The sequence below is a fragment of the Giraffa tippelskirchi genome, chromosome 2, assembly GCF_054371585.1.
Source record: "Giraffa tippelskirchi isolate mGirTip1 chromosome 2, T2T-mGirTip1v1.2.pri, whole genome shotgun sequence".
NCBI lineage: Eukaryota > Metazoa > Chordata > Mammalia > Artiodactyla > Giraffidae > Giraffa > Giraffa tippelskirchi.
The window spans coordinates 66,718,682-66,738,887 of NC_137276.1; the positions used below are offsets into that span (position 1 = coordinate 66,718,682).

The window sequence follows — 20,206 nt, forward strand, 5'->3', positions numbered from 1 at the left end:
TCAGTCACAAGTTCAAGGGGACCTAGAGTTTGTGAAGGGCCACTTCCCAGACCTCCTTCATGTAAACCAACTGGGTAAAGTGCTGAGCAAACTCGGGGAGATAGTGAAAGACAGGGAAGCCTGGTGGCTGCAGTCCATGGGGTCGCAGAGTTGGAGAGGACTTAGTGACTAAATAACAATAACAAACCTGTCCTTCTGGGTCAAAGCACAAAAAACTGTTAGGAACTGAGCAGTGTGCAGCCCCGAACAGCCCTCCTGTTCTTCCTCTGGAAAGTTGAAGGCTGCATCTAATACTCAACAAATCTTCGTTTTGTTGCTTGTAAAGTATAGACGGGGAGAGGCACACAGTATGAGCCCCAGAAGGGGAGAGTCCAGCAGCTGGGGTTTGGAGGAAAAAGCTTCAGGAAGCCTGGCAGGTGGCCACACTCTTCTGTACCCCTAGGCTTGTCCAGGGCAGACGAGAGAGAGCTGGATAGAAGGAGAGAGAAGCATTTAGCATCCCAGGACTCAGGGCAAAGCCTCAGTGAGCAGGAAGAAGGCCCGGGTTCCAGTGCTGACTCTGAGTAGAGGTGGAGGCAGACATGTGAGCCTCCAGACACCCTACCTGTGCCTGCCCCGTGCAACAAAGACCTAGTTAAGCATCTGCCTATACCTAGGGCCTTGGAAGAAGGTGGGGAGAACAAAGGGTCCCACTGGGAATCAACAGCATTTGCCAACCTCCTTGATAAACATCACTGGGGACTCCACTGACCCAGAGGCCCCAAGACTCTAAGTGTGGTTGGGGCAGGAACTTCAGGTTTGAGGGGGGTCGTTTGAGGGTGAAGGGGTACAGCCAGGTAGAAACTCCACAAAGGCAGAGTGACAGCCCTACCCTGGCCACATCCATGGGGAGTTTGGCCAGGGCAACAGCAGACGGAGGTGTGGGACTTGGCTGGAGTCCATGTGGCCGAGGGAAGGGGGCTCTGGGCCACCCCCCCTTTCAAAGTCCCTTTCGGCTCTGGGTTTTGTCCTGTGGGGTCAGGGTTTGTAGGGTCTTTGGCCCAAGAGGAGGTTAGCTAGAGACAGATGATATGGTCAGGCTTCTAGCTCAGCCCCCAGGCCAAGCAACCCCTTTCCTACCACCTTCAGAAACACTTCCAGCCAAGGACTGTCGGGCTTTGCATTTTTCTTTAGAGAATTCCTTGGATCACTTTGCATTTATCCTCATGGGTTGCCAACTCCCAACACACACACATACACACTCATAAAACGCAATCATGGAATACACACACACAACCTTTTGATACCTCCATGGGTTCCCTTCCATCCTTCCAAATGTACACACATTTCTTTTGGGCCATTTTATGTATTATGTATAAAAATGATATGTATATTTTTTATTCTGCCCTGTCTACCTAATACACCTCATACAGGTTTTTATGTATAAATACTGTTTGATAGCACAGCTATTTAAAAGAGAACAAGTACAGAAGCTCATGGGCTTCCCTGGTGGCACTACTGGTAAGGAACCCACCTGCCAGTACAGGAGACATAAGAGATGTGGGTTCAATTCATGGGTCAGGAAGATCCCCTGGATGAGGAAATGGCAACCCACTCTAGTATTCTTGCCTGGAGAATCCCATGGACAGAGCCTGGGGGGCTACAGTCCATTGGGTCACAAAGAGTGGACACGACTGAATGACTAATACTTTCACTTTTCACAGAAGCTCATGCATTTCAGGCTGAGAGTGGGGTGAAGGGAGAGAGGAGAGAACTGGAAAGGCCAGTCCGCAGAGCTGCAGGCATTGAACACACAGCACAGTATGCGCCCAGCAGCTCTGGCCCCGGGGACACCCCTTTGAGCACCCATTGAGCTCCTCTGCACCCATTGAGCTCCTCTGATCTCAGAGGAGACAGAGGGGAGCAGATCCAAGATCTACAGCAGTAGGGCAGGGGTTCCTTAAAGGAAAAAAATGCAGAAATCCAAAAATAATCATAGGTGCAAAAATGTAAACTTATTTAGAATGAGAAAAATCAAAACAAATTACAAGTTTTAAAAAGCTGATGAATTCTACAGACATTACAAAATCAAAAACGATATTCCAGATCAGCTTCTGCCTTTGCCCAGTTCAGACCTCATTCCCTTCCCCTCCACCTGCTCTGGAGCCGTTCACATCGCCCCAAGAGGCACCTCTTTGCCCAGCACAGGGGACATCAGAAATGCACAGGAGCTGTTTGTCTCCCTCCAACCCAGAATGGCCAGTGACGAATGCCACAACCAGGGACACACCTCCTTCAACCCAAACAGACTCTCCTCAGCTTGACGTCCCCTGAGCCAGATCCCAGTGATGCCCTGACCAACCCCTCCAAGCATCAGGCAAAGTGAAGGGAGAAGTCAGTGGTCTTCACAGGTTGCAGTTAAATTATTTCATTTGTGCAATTATTACAAATACCTGTCACCATGGGGACACACTGTGAGGACCCCTCCTGGGCCTGAGAAGGCTCCAGTGCACTGGGGCACCCCGGGTTTGAAGCCTCATCAGCTTCTGGTAGCAACACGTCTGCCAGAGACCTTCACCCTTCACTTTGTCTGGTTGACTTTATCACAAGGTAAATGTCACTTCCTCCTGACCCCTAGCCTACAATAGGGCCTTGCTGTTCTCTCTTACAGAACCCTGCTTTTTCCCTGTTGAGTATTTTCTATAATTGGTAGCTATATTTTTGTGTGTTTTTTGACTGGTGTCTGTCTCTCCCAGCAGACTGTCGGTCCCAGAGGGCAGGGACCACATCTGTCTTGTCTCCTGTGTGTCCCCCGAGTCTAGTATCCCCAGCCCACTGTCCACAATGACAGGGAGAGTAAACAGTGTGCTGCCTTGTGGGACACTGTGTAGGTGTCAGAACACAAAGCACCAAGGGGTGAATGAGCTCCTCTGCTTTCTGCCTGCCCAATGACCCCCTTCCAGCAGCTAACTGTCTGCTAAGTCCACACAATGCTCAGAGACTCACAAAGCCTAAAAGAAAACAAGATAAAGAAGGAAGAGATATCGGGGGAGGTGATGCGGAATCATCAACAGAGTGTTACACCTTTCAGAGTGTTTATTAAAGATGTGGAAAATATCATATAAAATATGAAAACACAAAAACAGTGTTTGTGGGTGGGCGTGTTTTGTTTTGAACAAATCAGTAAATTCTGGAAGGTTCAAAAGGAAGCAAGACAGACGCACAAGATGGAATGGGATAAACCTTCTATGTCACAAGTGAACTACGTTATATTATAGATATTCCTTGATTTACGTGATGAGGTTACATCCAGATAAACCCACTGTAAGTGGAAAATGCATTTCATACACCTAACCTGCCAAACATCATAGCTTAGCCAGCCCACCTGAAACATGCTCACAACCCTGACAGTAGCCTACAGTTGAGCAAAATCACTTAAACACCAAGTTATTTTATAATAAAGAGCTGAATCTCTTGGGTAATTTATTGACTACCCTACAGAAAGTGAAAAGAAAGATGTGGGTGCAGAATGGTTGTAAGCATATCGGCTGTTTACCCTCGTGATGGTGTGGCGAACAGACCTGCTGCTGCCCAGCATCATATGTTGCTAACTTGGGAAAAGGTCAGAATTCAAGATTTGAAGTTCCATTTCCATTGAATGCCTTTGCACTGTTGTGAAGTTGAATCATTATAATTTGAACCATTATAAGCTGGAGACTGTTTGTATACAAGTATTTCTTAGAAAGGAGAAGGCAATGGCACCCCACTCCAGTACTCTTGCCTGGAAAATCCTATGGATGGAGGAGCCTGGTAGGCTACAGTCCATGGGGTTGCTAAGAGTTGGACACGACTGAGTGACTTCACTTTCAATTTTCACTTTTATGCATTGAAGAAGGAAATGGCAACCCACTCCAGTGTTCTTGCCTGGAGAATCCCAGGGACGGGGGAGCCTGGTGGGCTGCCGTCTATGGGGTCTCACAGAGTTGGACACGACTAAAGCAACTTAGCAGCAGCAGCAGCAGCATTTCTTAGAAATATGAGATTAGTCAGGAAAATAGGTTGGCCAAAGAAATAAGAGAGAAAGATTGAGAGATGGAGAGAGAAGAGGGAAAGACGGAGGGAAGGAGGGCAGGAAGGAAGGAGTCATTAAGACCTCAGAACTCAGCAAAATGAGAGAAGTTACCTAAAAGACTGTAACGATGTTCGGCCTGAGCTAAAACTGACCTCTCAGGTCTGCGGTGCAGTACACACGATGAACGGGACTTTCAGGTGGTGTCACAATATGTGGGCCATGCAGTGACTTGGTTTTAGGGGGGCAGACTGGAGCTAGCCACCAGCCCTCACCCCACACTACCGAAAGGGCTCCTGCCTGCTCTCACCTGGCCTGAGGGAGCTCTGGCCATCACACAGGACAATCCAGGAGCTTCCAGGAGCAGAGGGCTGACACTCCCTCATGTCCACCAGACCTGTTTCCATAGTACCAGAACCCCTCAGGCCTTGTCCACCAGGAGGGGAAGCTGATCACAGGTTCCTGGAAGCAGAACCAGCTCTCCTCCTCCTGGGCCTCCCTAGCAGCCCCTCCCAGCCCCCAGCTCCTCTGTCCCCCCGTATGTCCTTTGTCTGCAGCTGTGTCTGTGAGCGACTCTCTGCACCTCCCCCTTCTCTAGCCCCTTCTTTCTTCTGTCTGCAGTGTAGCACATGTTCCCCACCCCCCGACTGATCTATTTGAGGAGAATGTGGGGAAACGACTCTTTAATTAATCTCCTGCCTTCATTAATTATTGTAATGGCTTTCAACTTGAGGGGAGGGGGAGAGGGTCACAATGCGCCTAATATGTTTTGATGTCGACAAACACATTCTCTTCTTGGCAGAGAAAGAGCCTACTTGGGGTTTGGGTCTGTAGAGTGATTTACAGAGAACATCAACATCAGAGAAATTCTCCCACTACAGACTCCTGAGTTGGCTTTCTGGAACTCTCCCCCACCCCTACATCCTCTTTCTCTCCCCTTAAGATCCGTGTCTCCTTGTCTCACTTGTCCCCCTCTCCCAGTGCTCCTCCCTCTGTTAACTCATCTCTTTTTCCCATGTTCACATCCCTCTTTTTCCCACCACGCCCCTCTCGCTGCCTCTCTTCTTCTCTCCAAAGCTGAGGAGTCTTAAGTAATGTGGCTGATGAGCAGAATCTCCTGAATGAACATCATTGGCTACAAGCAAAGGGGCCAGAGTCCCGAAGGGCGCTGTGGGCAGGAGAGGTGGGAACCAGGTCTGCTCTGGCCTGTTTCTCTGTGGAAAGCCCTCAACTGGCCTCTAGGGGTGTCTCACTGTCTTCATGAGAGCAGGCAAACGTTACCAGGGGAACTGTGTAAACAAAATGCTCTCCAGGCCTTCATGGACCTGGAGAAGTCTTCCAGGTCTGCCATCAGTGGGGAAAAGACAATTTGGGCTGGCAGGATTTCTGGAAAGAAGGAAGGAGATGGAGCTAAGAAAAACAGTCCCACAAATCTCTCTTCAATGAGGTGAGTCTCCAAGGCAACTTGGCCAGGGCTGAGAACCACAGAGGCAAGAGATGCACTGTTGCCATGGAAACCACATCCTAGAAACCCACTGGTATTGGTTCCTGTTTGCCTTTGCAGATGAGATGCTGGGGGCAGGGGCTAGACCTCCAGGGTCCCTCAGAGGAATGGGATGGAGGAGAGAGGAAGTAAAGAGGGGAGAGAGACAAGGGGCAGGAGAAAGAGAGGCAAGAGGGGAGAGAAGATGGAGAGGAGGAGAGAGAGGATGACAGAAGGAAGGAGAGAGGAGAGGAAGGAACCAGATGGCCTCTCAGGTGGATCCTGAGTTCTCGGGGCTTTGCCCAACAGCAAAGGAAGTACTCTGTGCACTCAGTATGGGCATGTGTGAGCGAGTTGAGTGAGGGGAAGGGGCCTGAGCTGGAGCCCAGACTAAGCCTCGTGCCAGTTGGAGCCAAGGCAACTACCTGTCCTCCTTGCTTTTACTCCATCATTATTCAAAATGAGTAAATGGAGCACACCCTGGGGGTACCTGCTCACTGACCACAGAACAACTCCCCTGAAGGGTTTGGAGCCAGAGGAACCCCATTTGGGGCCTCCGGGCCCTCTGCCACAGGGTGCCCAAGCACAGGGGCTCCAGAGGGAAGGTGCCTGGAAGTGGGCCCCCAAACCGGCCTCTTGCCCTAATTACTCCCAGACATGGTCTGCGGTTCCCTTTTTCTGGGGGTTAAGTGGCCACTGTGTGCCTAGCGCCACCTGCTGGTGACCACTGGAAGCAAGCCAGCCGTGACTAGAACTGGCTGATTCTACTGTGACCTCCACCCCTGAGCCTTAGCACCCTCTTCAGGCGAGGTGTCAAACTGGTACCCTCCTTCAAGTCCCTCAGACAGCCTGTGGGCATCATGAACTCTTCAGTCAAATGAGCCATCGTTACTTTGAGTGTCTGGTCTTGTCAAGTCAGTTCCCTCACTGGGCTTCCACATCCCATTTGTGCAATGAAGGTCTGGAAGGGCTCTTTATGGCTTGGATAGTCTGATTCCTGGACTCAAGCCAGAATCTAGCTCCTATCTGGAGGATTTCTTTGAGTCTTAAGGGAGATACCAGAACCCCACCCCAATGTACTGTTCCTTGAGCTGGGAGCTCTGTAAACCCCACATGGTTCAAGGGTAGCCTGGCCCAGGAGGATCCCAGGATTTCCCCATCACCCTCCCTTTACCAAGTGAGCCCCATTGAGAGGGAGACAAAGCTTAAGCACTGTCACACACAGCATGCACTACCAGACATGCCCCCAGGCCCCTGCAAACCCACCTGCTCCTCCTCTGTAGTCTGAAAAACCTCCTGGGTCCACAAAGGCTCCTAGAAGTCTGTCAGAGGGGAAGGGAAGCTGGGGAACCAACATTCTCCTAATCAATGTGGGTGCCCACCACCTCGGAGCAAGGAAGTTTCCTTCATTTCTGTAGGAGAGATGCCACTTTGGGACACAGTGCTTCCTGAGCATCTATGGCTGCATCTATGCCTGATGAACTGTCTGCTGACAACCGAGAAAGCCAGGGCCATAGTGGAGGAGTTCTGGAGGTGATGGTGGGCACCTTGCTAGCCCAGAAAGGCAGGAAGTAAGTGAAGAGAGGCTTTGGGTCAGGAGAGCCAAGTTCAAGTCACAGCTTGCCCTCTTAGTAGTTCCATGATCTGTTGCCATTTTCCCATGGCCAACTGGAGGTAATAGCAGTGTCTACCTCCCAGGCTTTTGGTGAAGATTAAATGAGATAATGCATGTGAAGCCCTTAGCACAAGGCCTGGCCCACAGCAGCACTCATCGTTACAGACTCAACTCAGAAGACTCTGGTCTTGAACCAGGTCAATTCTGATTCATTATTATATCAACATGTATAAAGTGTTTCTCCTGTTAGTAACTATTTTTGGAGCATCTATTATGTGCCAAGCACTGTGCTAGAAAACAGGGCTAGAGCAACAGAGAAGACAGGTGTGATGCCAGACTTCATGGAGTTCCTAGTCTGGTGAGAGGCAAGGGAAAGTGGTAGACAGACCTCAAACAAATAGTGACATGAAAAATCAATTACTCTCCATTCTGAAAGGGAAGCAAAAGTGCCCAGGGAGCATGGGACTAGAAAGCTGACCTGATCTGAGTGGTTAGGGAGGACTGATCTTTCCTCTCCCATTTTCAGGCTGACTGGAATAAGAACAGGATGGCTGGAGCTTAGCAATCATCTTGGACCACAAGGCAGGGCTGCTGGATAAGATCAAACTGCATGCCTGACAGCTTTGTGAAGGTGCCCAACCCCTTTCTGTATTGTCTACTTCAGACTTTTTCTTTGTTTTCATTTTCCCGAGGGAACATTATTTTAATCTTCTTTAAGAACAGTATTGTTTTAGACCTTATCTGTCCTTGTCCTCGGAAAGTTCTGAACCACTGGACTGGGGTTAGTAATGAACATGCTGCCTCCTCTTTAGACTGTAAGAATACTGGGGACAGAGGCAGTGTTCAGCCCAGGGTTTCCTCATAAGAAGGAGTTTGCAGAGTTACTTTCATTGAGTGGGAAGGAATTGACAAGAGACAGGGAAAAAAAATCACTGAACAGATAAATTAAGGTGGATGCAAATCTGGGGCAAGAAGCCCAGACCATTTCAAGTGATGTCTGAAGACAGAGCTAAAGGAGGGTGGGACAGGGAAACTCTACAGCCAAGGACAGAACCTAGCAGAACAAGAGCTGAGGGAATTGAACCCAGGGACAGGACTGGTCTCCAGAACAAAATACTTTGGGGGTATTAAAGAGTTCCTCAGGGATGGCTTCAACTTGACCCTGACTTTGAATGTAATGTCTAGGGAAGACTCAAGACTTGGACATCAGAGAGACCTGGTTTTAAATCCTGTTGTGCTGTTTACTAGCTGGGTGAGTTTAGGTAACTTGCATGACCTCTCTGAGCTTTTGTTTACTCATAAAAGCAGTAAAAATAGATGGAATAATATATATGTATTCCCCCCACACTGCCTAGTATATTGTGGTGGTTGTTGTTTAGTCTCTTGATCAAGTCTGACTCTTTTGCGACCCCATGGACTATAGCCCACCAGGCTCCTCTGTCCATGGGATTTCTCAGGCGAGAATACTGGAGTATCAGTATTCAAAGGAAACTGGGCTGCGTGAAGACAGGTGTGGAGGTACTGGTAGGTGCTGTGTTGGAGGGGGCTGCACTAGACACAGCCCCCCAAACCTAGAGAGAGCCCACTTCGGTGACGACAGCAAGCCTGGCCTATCACCCCATGAGACTTCTCAGTCCCTTTTCTGCCTGGAGGCTCCAGTACCAGGGGCTCTGGATCAAGACAGGCCCCAAGGCCCTTGTTGACAGAGTCTCTTCCTGGGTGGCCTCAGTCACCCTGCACCCTCCCCTCCCATCCCCTAGGGCTCCCAGCCCAGGTCTGCTACCTCCCAGCTGTGCAACCAGGTGTGAGTTGCTTTCCTCTCCAAGCCCCAGAGTCACTATCTTTGAAAACCGGGAAAGACATCTTTTTTTCCTTTGTGGGAGGATGAAATGGGACAAGGCTCTTAGCCCAGGATGAGACCATAGTAAATTCATTCTAATGAAATTTCATACACTCTGCCAGAAACCCGAGTTTGGCTAGTACTGAAATGCAAGGCAATCATAAGCCTGGTCTGGTTGAGCCCAGCACTCAGCTGGGGCAGGAGGATGATTTGATGGCGGGATGGAAGTCATGATCCTGCACAAATATTCCACCAGGTGGCGCCATGGTACAACATTCACAGCCCTTCAGGCCAACAAGCCAAGACTGCTGGGGTCTCCAGGATCTTCCTCGCACAAGAGGAACAGGACTTCATTAGCCAAGTCAAAGCTAAAGAAAGTCTGAAGCTGTATCATTCTTCACAGCTTCCCTCCATCTCCTTAGTCTAGATCTTCATCAAAAGTATGGTGGGAAGACAGTGGGGGGACAGGGACAGGGACAATGGCAATGCCAAGCCATGCCAGTTGCAAAGTTCATTAAGCATCTCCTATGGGAAAGGCTCTGTGGCAGGTACTGTCGAGTTTTAGAGCGGAGAGCGGCCTTCGAGGAGACCCACCCATGCTGCTTCATTTTTCCAGAATGGAAGGAGGCCAGCGGAGGGTAGCGCCTGTTTGTCAGAGGTGGTAGAAGCCAGCCAGGCTCACCTTGGGGTTCAGCATGACTCAGGACGATGGGTTTCAGGTGAAACCTCCACAGGTGAGGACAAAGCCAGGGGAAGACAGGAAAGTCACTCCATCCAGCTGCAAAGGGGACTGAGAAGACCAACTGGGTGTGACTTCCTAGGCTATTCCTGCCTCACTCTCTCCTGGCACACAGAACACCCTCCCTGAGTGTCTGCTGAATGGACTGCCCTCCTAGGACGAAGATTAAACCATCCATGCAGAAGGAAATGGCAACCCACTCCAGTATTCTTGCCTGGAAAAGTCCATGGACAGAGGAACCTGGTGGGCTGCAGTCCATGGGGTTACATGACTGAGCATGTGAGCATGAGGGTGGAGGGAGATGGGTTGGTAGCAATAAACTGGTAGAACTAAAAAAAAAAAAAAAAGATTAAACCATCCAGGGAGCTTCTTCCTCCAGCCCTGAAGAAGGGGGCATTTCTGTCAGGGTCCCCATATTTCAGAGAAGCAGCCTCATGGAGTGGTTCAAGGTCAGAGCTGCAAGGCCCTTGGGGGTCAACTGGGTCAACCCCCTGTGGTACAGGTGACTCTGATGAGGGCAAAAGAGAGTCAACAACTCACCCCAATACCAAAACTCAACAAAATGAAGCAGCTTTCTATGCCTTAATATGAAGAGTGTCCAGGATATACTGTTAAATTAAAAAGTAAGAGAAGAAAATGGATTTAATTTTCCATTATTTATATTTAAAAAGAAGACAAAATTACTATATTTGTGTTTGCACATATGTGCGTAAATAAGTTCTGGAAGGATTTAAAAGACACTAAGAACAGTAGTTAGAGGGTGAAGAGGGGAATGGACAGATGGATGAGGAGGGGGAAGGAGGGAGACTTTGCCCCTTTGCATCTGTACATTGGCTGGTCTTTGAACCATGCAAACAAATTGTTTTTCAAAGACTAAATTTTAAAAATATTCTTATGGCTGACTCACGTTGTTATGGCAGAAACCAACAAAAAATGTAAAGCAATTATCCTCCAATTTAAAAACATTTTTAAATAGCTTACCCAAGATCACACAGCGTTTCCCACAGTTGTAAGAGGATGCTTTCACATGGCAGGGTATGAAATGATTTGTGGTTCACAACATGATGGTAAGTAATTCACAAACACAGCATTGAGTCATTCCATGAGAAAGCCATTCCCTTTTCATTTCTCTTCAGTCTTCTGAATCCATCAAGGGGAGCATCTCAGTGAGATGCCAATAGGTCTTTAACACCTCTCCAAATCCTCATAAACCACCTTTTTAATAAAGAAAGCAGGTATCAGACTTAGAGCCTTGGCCGACAGTGGTGGCTAATAGCTAAATGGTGAAAATGGAATCATGTCATTTTCTCTACACTGAATTTACTTGTACTAATATTTATGAGGAATGGCAAGGAACGTCGGCCTTCAATTTGCAATAGCAATATGAGTCTTCCTTTTCAAAATACTTTTAAGTAGAATTTGTGTTGCTCTAAAGAAAACTATTATGTAAACCCTGATGCCACTGCTGTGTGAACATGGTATTATCAAGTGCTAGCCTTGTACCAAAAACTGCTAAGTATTTCCCATGAATTTATATACTGATCCTCCCGCCAGTGGGAGGTGCAGATGAGGACATGGAGAGGCAGGGAGAATGTGGACCTTGCCCAAGCTCACTGGTTGACTGGATGTGGAGTTGGAAATTTGGTATCCAGCCCCCCATAGGGCCCAGCATCGGAGGGACTAAAGCAAGCAGCGGAGGCGTAAGCCTTAAGCCTTGCTTCTCCTGTGGTGGCACCCTGCTAGACAGGCTGCAGGCTTCTCTCTCCATCTAGCTTTGGGGGCAAAGCCCTCTGCCGCCCTCACCCTCACCTGTCCGGTCCTTCACGGACCCTACATGAGATAATTGAATTTCTCTCCCTGTCGGTTTGCAATGAAAAACATCACATGTTCAGGAAAGCAGGGAAAAGGGCTGCACCCCATCCAGTGGCTCCGGCCCGGAGCTGGGAAGCTCTAGAGGCTCCCCAGCCAGGAAGCTCAGTTAGAATCCTTCCACCCACCCTGTGCCCTCCACCCTCACAGAGCTGATCTGATGGTCACATGGGTGCCAGCAGGTGGTCAGGCCTGACACCACCCTGTCTCTCTCCTCTCTGGACCACGGGCACCTTGGCCCAGTCAGGGGCTGAACTTACCCACAACCCTCCATCAGAATCACCTGGGGGGCTTTGTAAGAGGCAGGTTCTGGGCCATACCCCTCAGCGCATCTGAGAGTCTATGGAGAGGCCTGGGGATCTGTATCTGAAACAAGTCTGTGGGTGATGCTAATGTATCCCGTATCCCGAAGGTGAACAGAGGCGTGGTCAGGACTGGGCTTGGCCTCAGTCTGAATCCTAGCTCTACCCACCGCTCACTTAGGGGTTGAAGGGGCGGGGGATCCTCGGGTGGGTTATATATGCTCTCCAGTGTGCTCAGCCCTGGTGGCTCAGACAGCAAAGAATCAGCCTGCAATGCAGGAGACCTGGGTTTGATCCCTGGGTCGGGAAGATTCCCTGGAGAAGGAAATAGCAGCCCACTCCAGTATTCTTGCCTGGAGAATCCCATGGACAGAGGAACCTGGTGGTCTACAGTCCATAGGGTCGCAAAGAGTCGGGCATGACTGAAGCGACCAACACACACACAGTGTGCTCAGCAGTGAAATAAGGATGACACTGATAGTACCGAGGTCATAAAGTTCTGGTGACAAATGACGCCGAGCGCTTAGCACAGTGTCAGGCACACAGCACACTCAGCAAAGCTCTCCTGTCCTTTTACGAGACCTGTAACAAGGCCTCAGCTTAAGGAGCGAGAAGCAGCTGCATTTCTTCCTCTTTACGACCAGTGTCACCAGTGGTGACACTGGTCGTAAAGCCCAGCACTACCCCCAAGCCGGGGGTTCTGGGTGCCTGGACATGGTGACTGCTCTGGCTGAGCCCACTGCACTGGTTCAAGGGGCAGCATCTGAGGAGGAGGTGCAGGAGTTGGAGCATTCTCCCCCCACGCCCCCTGTCCGTCTCCCTCACCCACTGCACCAAGCGTGATCCCCAAGGGTCCAGGCAGCAGGAGAGACCCAGATCATCACCCTTCCTTAGAGAGGAGGAACAAGGCTCCAGAGGCTAAGTGAGCCGTCCAAGGTCACAGACCCACAAAGCAGAGCACAGTCTACAAACAAACAGGCTTCCTCCAGGGCCCAGCTATGCAGGGTGTGGGGCCTTCTCTGCCCTCATGGTCAGGCATCCCTGGGCAGAGGCTCTGACCACCACAGCAGGGCTTTTCCCTTACCTCAGAGGGCTGGAGTCCTTGGTTAGAAAGCCTGGCTCCCTGCCTCTGCTAAATGGCCCAGGGAGAGTCCCAGAGCTGGCAACATTGTTTAGCTCTGTCTCAGGCTTGCGTTTCTTCTGGGGAGAGGGAGCTGTGGTCCCCACTTGCAGGCTAGCTGGTGGGTGGGGAGGGGTAGAGCGTGTAGCGCAAAGGGCTTGGAACTTGTGGAAGGAAGGGCCCAAGAGGCCGCTGGCGCTGGGAGACAGAGCAGCAACAGATGGTGGGGCCAGGAGCTCCTCACCAGACGGCCCCAACCAGCGGGTTGAAAAAGCCCCAGGGGGGGACAGTGGTTGTCTCCAGCCTCATAGAGGCAGCGGAGGCCTGGTGTGAATCCAGCTGTGGCTCATGAGGCAGTCAGGCCACAAATCCAACCTGACATGGAAACGCAGGGCTCAGGGCTCGGAGGATTAGCCCTGGGGATTAGCAGAAACCTCCATTGAAATCTGCCCTCAAGGTGGCCCAGTCTGGGGGGTCCCATCACGTAGGAGGCAGGGTGGTAGGTCGGGGAGCAGAAGAGGAAGGGCCCACCCTGTTCAGCAAACCTCCAGCTACTCACCTCCAGCTAGGACGCCCACTAGGCCAAAGCAGCTCTGGGCCTCACTCGGTCCCATCGCGGTCTGCATCTGGCCACCTCCACCTGCTCAGAACATGCCTGCAGCACGATTTCTTGGTGGCGAGGGTTTACCAAAGGACCTCATACAGGAGGCAGAGATGGCTTGTATTACTAGCAGCTCCAAAGGCTGCACAACCCCAGGAGGCGCCTTCTCTCAGCACACTGCCTCTCCGAGGCATTTTCAGACCCTGGACCTTGAGATATGAGGCAGGACATTGGTTAGCAATCTGCCTGGAGCCCAAGGGGCACAGGGAAGGTGGGTTGAGGAAAGGAGGGTCAAGAGGGGCCCCTGGGACCCCAGCCCACTTCAACCACAGCAACTCTATTGGGTGTGTGTCTTGAGCGTTGAGCTCAAGCAGCAAACAGCGCTTCTTACTTGAACAACTCACTTTTTTCAAATCCCCACTTCTTCCCTTAAGCTGGCTAACAAGTCCCTGGAGAACGGGGTGGGGGGGGGCGGTGCTACTGCCCCAGGGGCTGATGCCCAGGGCTCCTCCCAACCCCCAACCCAGCGCTTGCCCCCATCTGCCTCCTTCTAGTCAGGAGCAGGGAGGAGGACCCTGCCTTCTCTAAAGCACACTCAATTCTCCTCCAAGGCTGCAGGCTTTGGGAATGGAAACTGAATTACAGAAAAAGACACAGTTCTCAGTCCTCCTGAATTTATGGACTCAGATTCATAGCCCTTCAAGGAATTTTATACGTTGAAGGTTCAGTTAAGATTTATTTCTTCAGAGAGCTCTGCAAGGCAAGAAGACAGGGAAAGCTCAGCCCCAGAGAGAAGCACTGACGGGGGGAGTTTCAGGAGAGGGGAAGCTGTAGGGGTCGTCCCTCCCCTAGGGCTGCTGGGCTGGAGCCACTGGGGGCTGGGGGAGCAGGTGGGGGATGTGGTGGGCAGAAGGAGGTGCCCCTGGAGACAGCCGGGAGAGCAGCCAGGCCTGGGTAACCCCTGCCCTGCCCAGGCCCCAGAGGAGCCACTGGGAGCTAGACTCCTCCTTCCCAGTCTATAGAAATAAAGACACAGAAGACCTCGAGAAGGAAGTCCTGTTTGAACAGCATAAAGCTCCCCCTGCGAGTGTCTCTGATAAAAGCCACCAGCTCCCTCCAGGGCACAGGGTCAGGGGGATAGGGTTCTGTCCCCTGTAACACACAGGCTCTCAGCAGGGACAGGAACCATCTCCACCTCTCCCCAAGTCTCCCCCATATACACTCCATGAAGGTCTGCTGCCCCAGCCTGGGCTTTCAAGAAGCACCTCCCAAACCTGCCTTCCCCGCCCCCAAACCACCAGACCCAGAAGGAGGACACTAAATGAAGGGTGACAAGTCTGGCCCCTGGGTGTGGGGAGCTCTCAAGCTCAGCCTCTCTCTGACCTTTGATGATCAGCCCACTGCAGGCCCAGAGCCCTCAGGCATCCAGGGCCACCCCTGCCCCCCAGCAGGGCCTCCACACAGACCAGGGCTCAAACTGCCATAGCTCAAGGCCACTACTCACCAAAAGCAGGGCACCCTCATCCTACATGCACCGAGCGGTCAGTGCCAAGACCTCTGCTTTCTGAGGGCAGTGTCCGTAGGTTAGAGGCTGTGAGAGCCTTGGGAGGCTGAGGGAGGCTGAGCAGCCTCTGGTCCGAGCCCCTGGGCCAGGGAGACCTGCACCCTAGCTGTCCTGACATAGCCCATAGCCTCACTGGTTGTTCTTGTCAGAGGACCTCCCCCACCCCACCCAACCCCACCCGCAACAAGGTCAACATCTAAGAGTAAGCCAGTTATCCAAGCATCAGTTAAGGGGCCCCACTCCAGGCTTTACCTGGTCCACTGCCCCTGCTCTCAGAGGCCGCAGGGAGAAGGTTAGAGACCACCCTCTAAGGTCAAATGCCCCCCACTGCCAATTTCACCAGCCCCAACCACTCCCAAACCACCCTCACCATGTCTTCCAGCCGTACTACACATGTTTTTATGTGGACACACTTTTACTTAAATTTCTTTATTGAAAACACCACCACAATAAGTAGAATACCAGTACCACGTGTCATAAATAAAAGGTAGCCAATAAAAATATACCATTAAAATGGAACAGAGCTATAAAAGTCTGGAAACTTTTCCCACTAAGCCCCAGGCCTGCTCCCTAGTAACAAGGAAGCCAGCCCGTGTTCCGGGCATGAGAACACATTGGCACCTAGCAGAGACTTTCTTCTTGGCATAAAAGGATTGGAAGAGAATTGGAAAGAGAATCCCTCTCTTGCTGTGACTTTGTGCTTAATGTCTGACACTAGGTAAACGCGTCTCAAGGGAATGAGGGGATCAACCCAATCCTTTGGGAATGTTGGACTAGAGGCTCCCTCTGTTTCTTACTTTACACAATGTGCCCACAGGCTCTCTGAGCACACCCTCAAGGCACTGGTGTGGAGCTCCTCCCCACGTGCCTGCTCTCACACCGAGGCCCCGCAGCTCCCCTTCCCACACACCTCCCCCGGCAGCCCCCAGAGGTCACCGCTGACTCAGGTGGGACACCAGGTAGATGAGGCCCACCAGCAGGAGTCCGCGCACACCGAGCATCATGAGCAGGAAGAGGAGCAGGATGGAGGTCACTGGCTCCACGGCGTGGTTGCCCAGATGCCATTGTGGGAAGCCCATGTTCACCAGCTGCCGGTTGAGGTCATTGAAGGGGGACTGAGCGGCACCCAGCCTGGCACCTGCCTGCTGCTGGCGGGGGCCGGGGCCCCCCAGGGAGGCACCGTGGCCCCTATTGAGAAAGCTCTGCAAGGTGAAGACAGACAGAGACGAATGAATCCAGAGAAAGCTTCCCTGGAGTTGAGGCACTGGAGGCAGGAGGCTGCCTGCCCTCCCCTAAGACCACCTGGGGCCACACCGTCCTTTCTCAGCAATCCCCAAATGCTACCCATGCAAAGCCCAACCACTGAGTCACAAGCTCTCAGAGCACAGAAAATGCCAGTCCATATTCCCTACGTCATGTGAGAAAGAGTAGAGGAAGGAGGCAAGGAGGGTGAGACTACAGGGCATGGCTTCTGGGAGGACATTTTTAATCTCCTCCTTCCTTCTTTTCAACTCCTCATCATGCGGCCATGGGCTCATCTTCTCCACTTATTCTCCAGCTTCTCTCTCATCCAACAGACTCTAAAAGATGCTGGCTCCAGTGGGGGTTGCTGACCAGATTAAGGGAGAGAGCTCTTGGGTTTGAAGTCTGGGAAAGCTGCCTGGAGGAAGGAGAGCTGGGGAGGCAGGGGGCTGGGAAATAAATCTACTGGGGTTTTCCCCAAGTCTTAAACCCCCAGGCTGCCCAGCCCTGCTCTCTATAAACAGGGCTTCAGTCCAGAGAAGGTTAATCACCAGCAAGGGAGCCTGTGGGAGCGAAGAAGTAACTGGTACATTGGACAGGAGGCCAGCTGCTCTCATCCACAGGGCCAGGTGCCTACCTGTCGAGGAGTGCTACTGCGTGGCTGGGTAGTATTCCTCACGCGGGGGTCATCATCCTGCACAATTTCCCCATTGGCCAAGATCCGAACCATCCTTCCAGGCTGCACCTTTCCCCAGGCCTCAAAACACCTGAAGGAAAACATTCACCAAAGAGATGCTTGCTTTCAGTGGGAAAAACTGCAATTCCGGGTGCTCACATTGGTGACCCAGGCTGAGCAGGTGGTGCGTCCAGTTAATAAAAAGAAGAGAAACAGATACTAGTTGTTTGAAAGAGCCCACTAGGAAAACTATCAAAAGGACCTTTGGAGGGACTTCCCTGGCAGCCCAGTGGTTAAGACTCCTCACTTCCAATGTACGGGGTATGTGTAAGTTCACACATGCTGCAGGGCAAAAAAAAAAAAAAAAAAAAAGATCCTTGGAGAAGGAAGTTTTATTATTAATCACCACCGCCAACAAAGGAGATGACAACCCTTGCTCATCAAGTCCACCCAGGCCCATCTCACTCACACCTCCCAACAATCTTCTAGGGCTGCTACACCTAGAGACCAGAGGGGCTTACCTCACTCACTAGGACCACCCATTCATGGGCAGCAGAGAAAGGGCATGAAACCAAGAACTCTGGCCCAAGGTCCCTCTCTGGTTACTGAGTGTGGAGTTGAGTGTCTCCATTTCCCTTCCGTTAAACAATGGTCCAGTGTGCAGTCCCCTCGGGGAGATGCTACGGACTCAGGCCTTCTCCCCAGCAGGAGGCAGGGCCCACTTCAGAGCTACTTTCCTGCAAAGGGCATACCCTCAGCTGTCCGTCACCTCTCAGGTAACACCAGGAGGGCGGGGCCAGCCTTCCCGAAATACGGGATGGGGGATGCTGCTGCGGATCTGCGAGGGGAAGAGGGGGAAGGAAAAAAAGGGAGGGGGAGAGCCCCAAGGGAGTCCATGGCTGGAGGTGGGGGTCCTTCCACGCTTCTCCCCGAGTCTGGGTAAAGGCCATTATTTCTCAGAATATGAGCCACAGTTTTCGTCTAAATTTTCAAAAGCACTCGTGACACACACGCCAAAAGGCGTTCAGAGCCCTTGTTTGCTTGCCCATGGCACGGACAGGCGGATCCCCCTTTTGAAGCCTGCTGGCCCTTGCAAACAACCAAGAGGGTCCAAGGGTCCTCCGCAGTCCCTTTATGCTTTGCCATCCCGCCCCGCTGGGTGGGCTGAGGGTGCGGCGGGCCCTTCCAGCACCTGACACTAGGGCGGTGGGGGCGGGGAACGGGGCTGGCAGGGCGCGCTGCCGGGGTGGGAGGGGCCGCTGCCCGGGCCGCGGAGCCCGACTCTGAGCCCAGGCCCAGGGAAAGGGAGGAGTGCACCCTCGCTCCCCCGCGCCCAGGGTCTCGGACACTCACCTGCGGGCGCGGCTCCCGGGCCTCGGTGGCGTCCACTCTCCGCGGCTCCCAGGCCGCTTCCTCCCACCTGACCTCACAGGAAGCGCGCGCCGTAGCCGCACGGCCCCGCAGGTGGCGCGGCAGCTCCCTCTGTAGGCCTCTGGGGGAACTGCAGCTGCCGGGACCCAGGCGGCGCAAGAAGCGGGAGGAGGGAGCCACACCCAGCAGAAGTGGAACTGAAAGAGGACCCGGTGCACCTCAGGGCTGGGAGAGAGGGAGACGAGTGCCAGGAAGAAGGAAAGCGAAGAGGAGGAGGAAAAACGAGGATGTGGGGGAGCCTCTGACCTGGGTGGCACAGGGTCAGCCCGCCGGTATGAGTTTGCTGAGCCTGCTCCACCGATGCCCTTTAAGTAGTACCCACCCCTGCCCTCAAGGAAGTGCAACCCCACTTCCAGTGTGGAACTTCTGGAAGTGAAAGGCAAAGGAGAAAGTGAAGTGAAAGTCGCTCAGTCGTGTCCGACTCTTTGCGATCCCATGGACTATGCGGTCCATGGAATTCTCCAGACCAGAATGCTGGAGGGGTTAGGGTAGCCTTTCCCTTCTCCAAGGGATCTTCCCAACCCAGGGATCGAACTCAGGTCTCCCGTGCTGCGGGCGGATTCTTTACCAGCTGAGCCACAAAGGAAGCCCAAGAATATTGGAGTGGGTAGCCTATCCCATCTCCAGCAGATCTTCCCAATCCAGGAATCAAACCGGGGTCTCTTGCTTTGCAGGTGGATTCTTTACCAACTGAGCTATCAGGGAAGCCCTGGCAAAGGAAAAAAGGAAAGATATATCTATCTGAATGCAGAGCTCCAAAGAATAGCAAGGAGAGATAAGAAAGCCTTCCTCAGTGATCAATGCAAAGACATAGAGGAAAACAATAGAATAGGAAAGACTAGAGATCTCTTCAAGAAAACGAGAGATATCAAGGGAATATTTCATATAAAGATGGGCACCATAAAGGACCGAAATGGTATGGACCTAACAGAAGCAGAAGATATTAAGAAGAGGTGGCAAGAATACAAAGAAGAACTATGCAAAAAAGATCTTCATGACCCGGATAACCACGATGGCATGATCACTCACCTAGAGCCAGACATCCTGGAGTGTGAAGTCAAGTGGGCCTTAGGAAGCATCACTACGGACAAAGCTAGTGGAGGTGATGGAATTCCAGCTGAGCTATTTCAAATCCTAAAAGATGGTGCTGTTAAAGTGCTGTACCCAATATGCCAGCAAATTTGGAAAACTCAGCAGTGGCCACAAGACTGGAAAAGGTCAGTTTTCATTCCAATCCCAAAGAAGGGCAATGCCAATGAATGTTCAAACTACCACACAATTGCATTCATCTCACATGCTAGCAAAGTAATGCTCAAAATTCTTCAGCAGTATATGAACTGAGAACTTCCAGATGTTCAAGCTGGATTTAGAAAAGGCAGAGGAACCAGAGATTAAATTGCCAATATCCAATGGGTCATAGCGAGTTCCAGAAAAAGCAAAAGAGTTCCAGAAAAACATATACTTCTGCTTCATTGACTATGCTAAATCCTTTGACTGTGGATCATAACAAACTGTGGAAAATTCCCACTATTTAGTGGGAATACCAGACCACCTCACCTGCCTCCGGAGAAATCTTTATGCAAGTCAAGAAGCAACAGTTAGAACCGGACATGGACCAACAGACTGGTTCAAAATTGGGAAAGGAGTACGACAAGGCTGTATATTGTCACTTTGCT

The 20,206-nt window shown here is 51.6% G+C and overlaps 1 protein-coding gene and 1 long non-coding RNA gene across 2 annotated transcripts; one reads left to right on the forward strand and one right to left on the reverse strand.

The window, feature by feature from the left end:
- The first annotated feature begins 2,485 nt into the window (after nt 1-2,485).
- LOC145537639 (uncharacterized) lies at nt 2,486-10,072 on the forward strand. Its single transcript, XR_014076407.1, has 5 exons — nt 2,486-7,102; nt 7,673-7,777; nt 8,332-8,398; nt 9,243-9,720; nt 9,841-10,072. It is a non-coding gene; the product is annotated as an uncharacterized LOC145537639 (long non-coding RNA).
- Nucleotides 10,073-15,594: 5,522 nt separating this feature from the next.
- FAM241B (family with sequence similarity 241 member B) lies at nt 15,595-18,527 on the reverse strand. The gene is made up of 3 exons (XM_081568395.1): nt 18,453-18,527; nt 17,061-17,190; nt 15,595-16,383 (listed from the first exon to the last, which is right to left on the reverse strand). Exons 2-3 carry the CDS (start codon nt 17,151-17,153, stop codon nt 16,114-16,116), a joined length of 363 nt encoding a protein of 120 aa, XP_081424521.1. The 5' UTR covers nt 17,154-17,190; nt 18,453-18,527; the 3' UTR covers nt 15,595-16,113.
- Nucleotides 18,528-20,206: the final 1,679 nt, after the last annotated feature.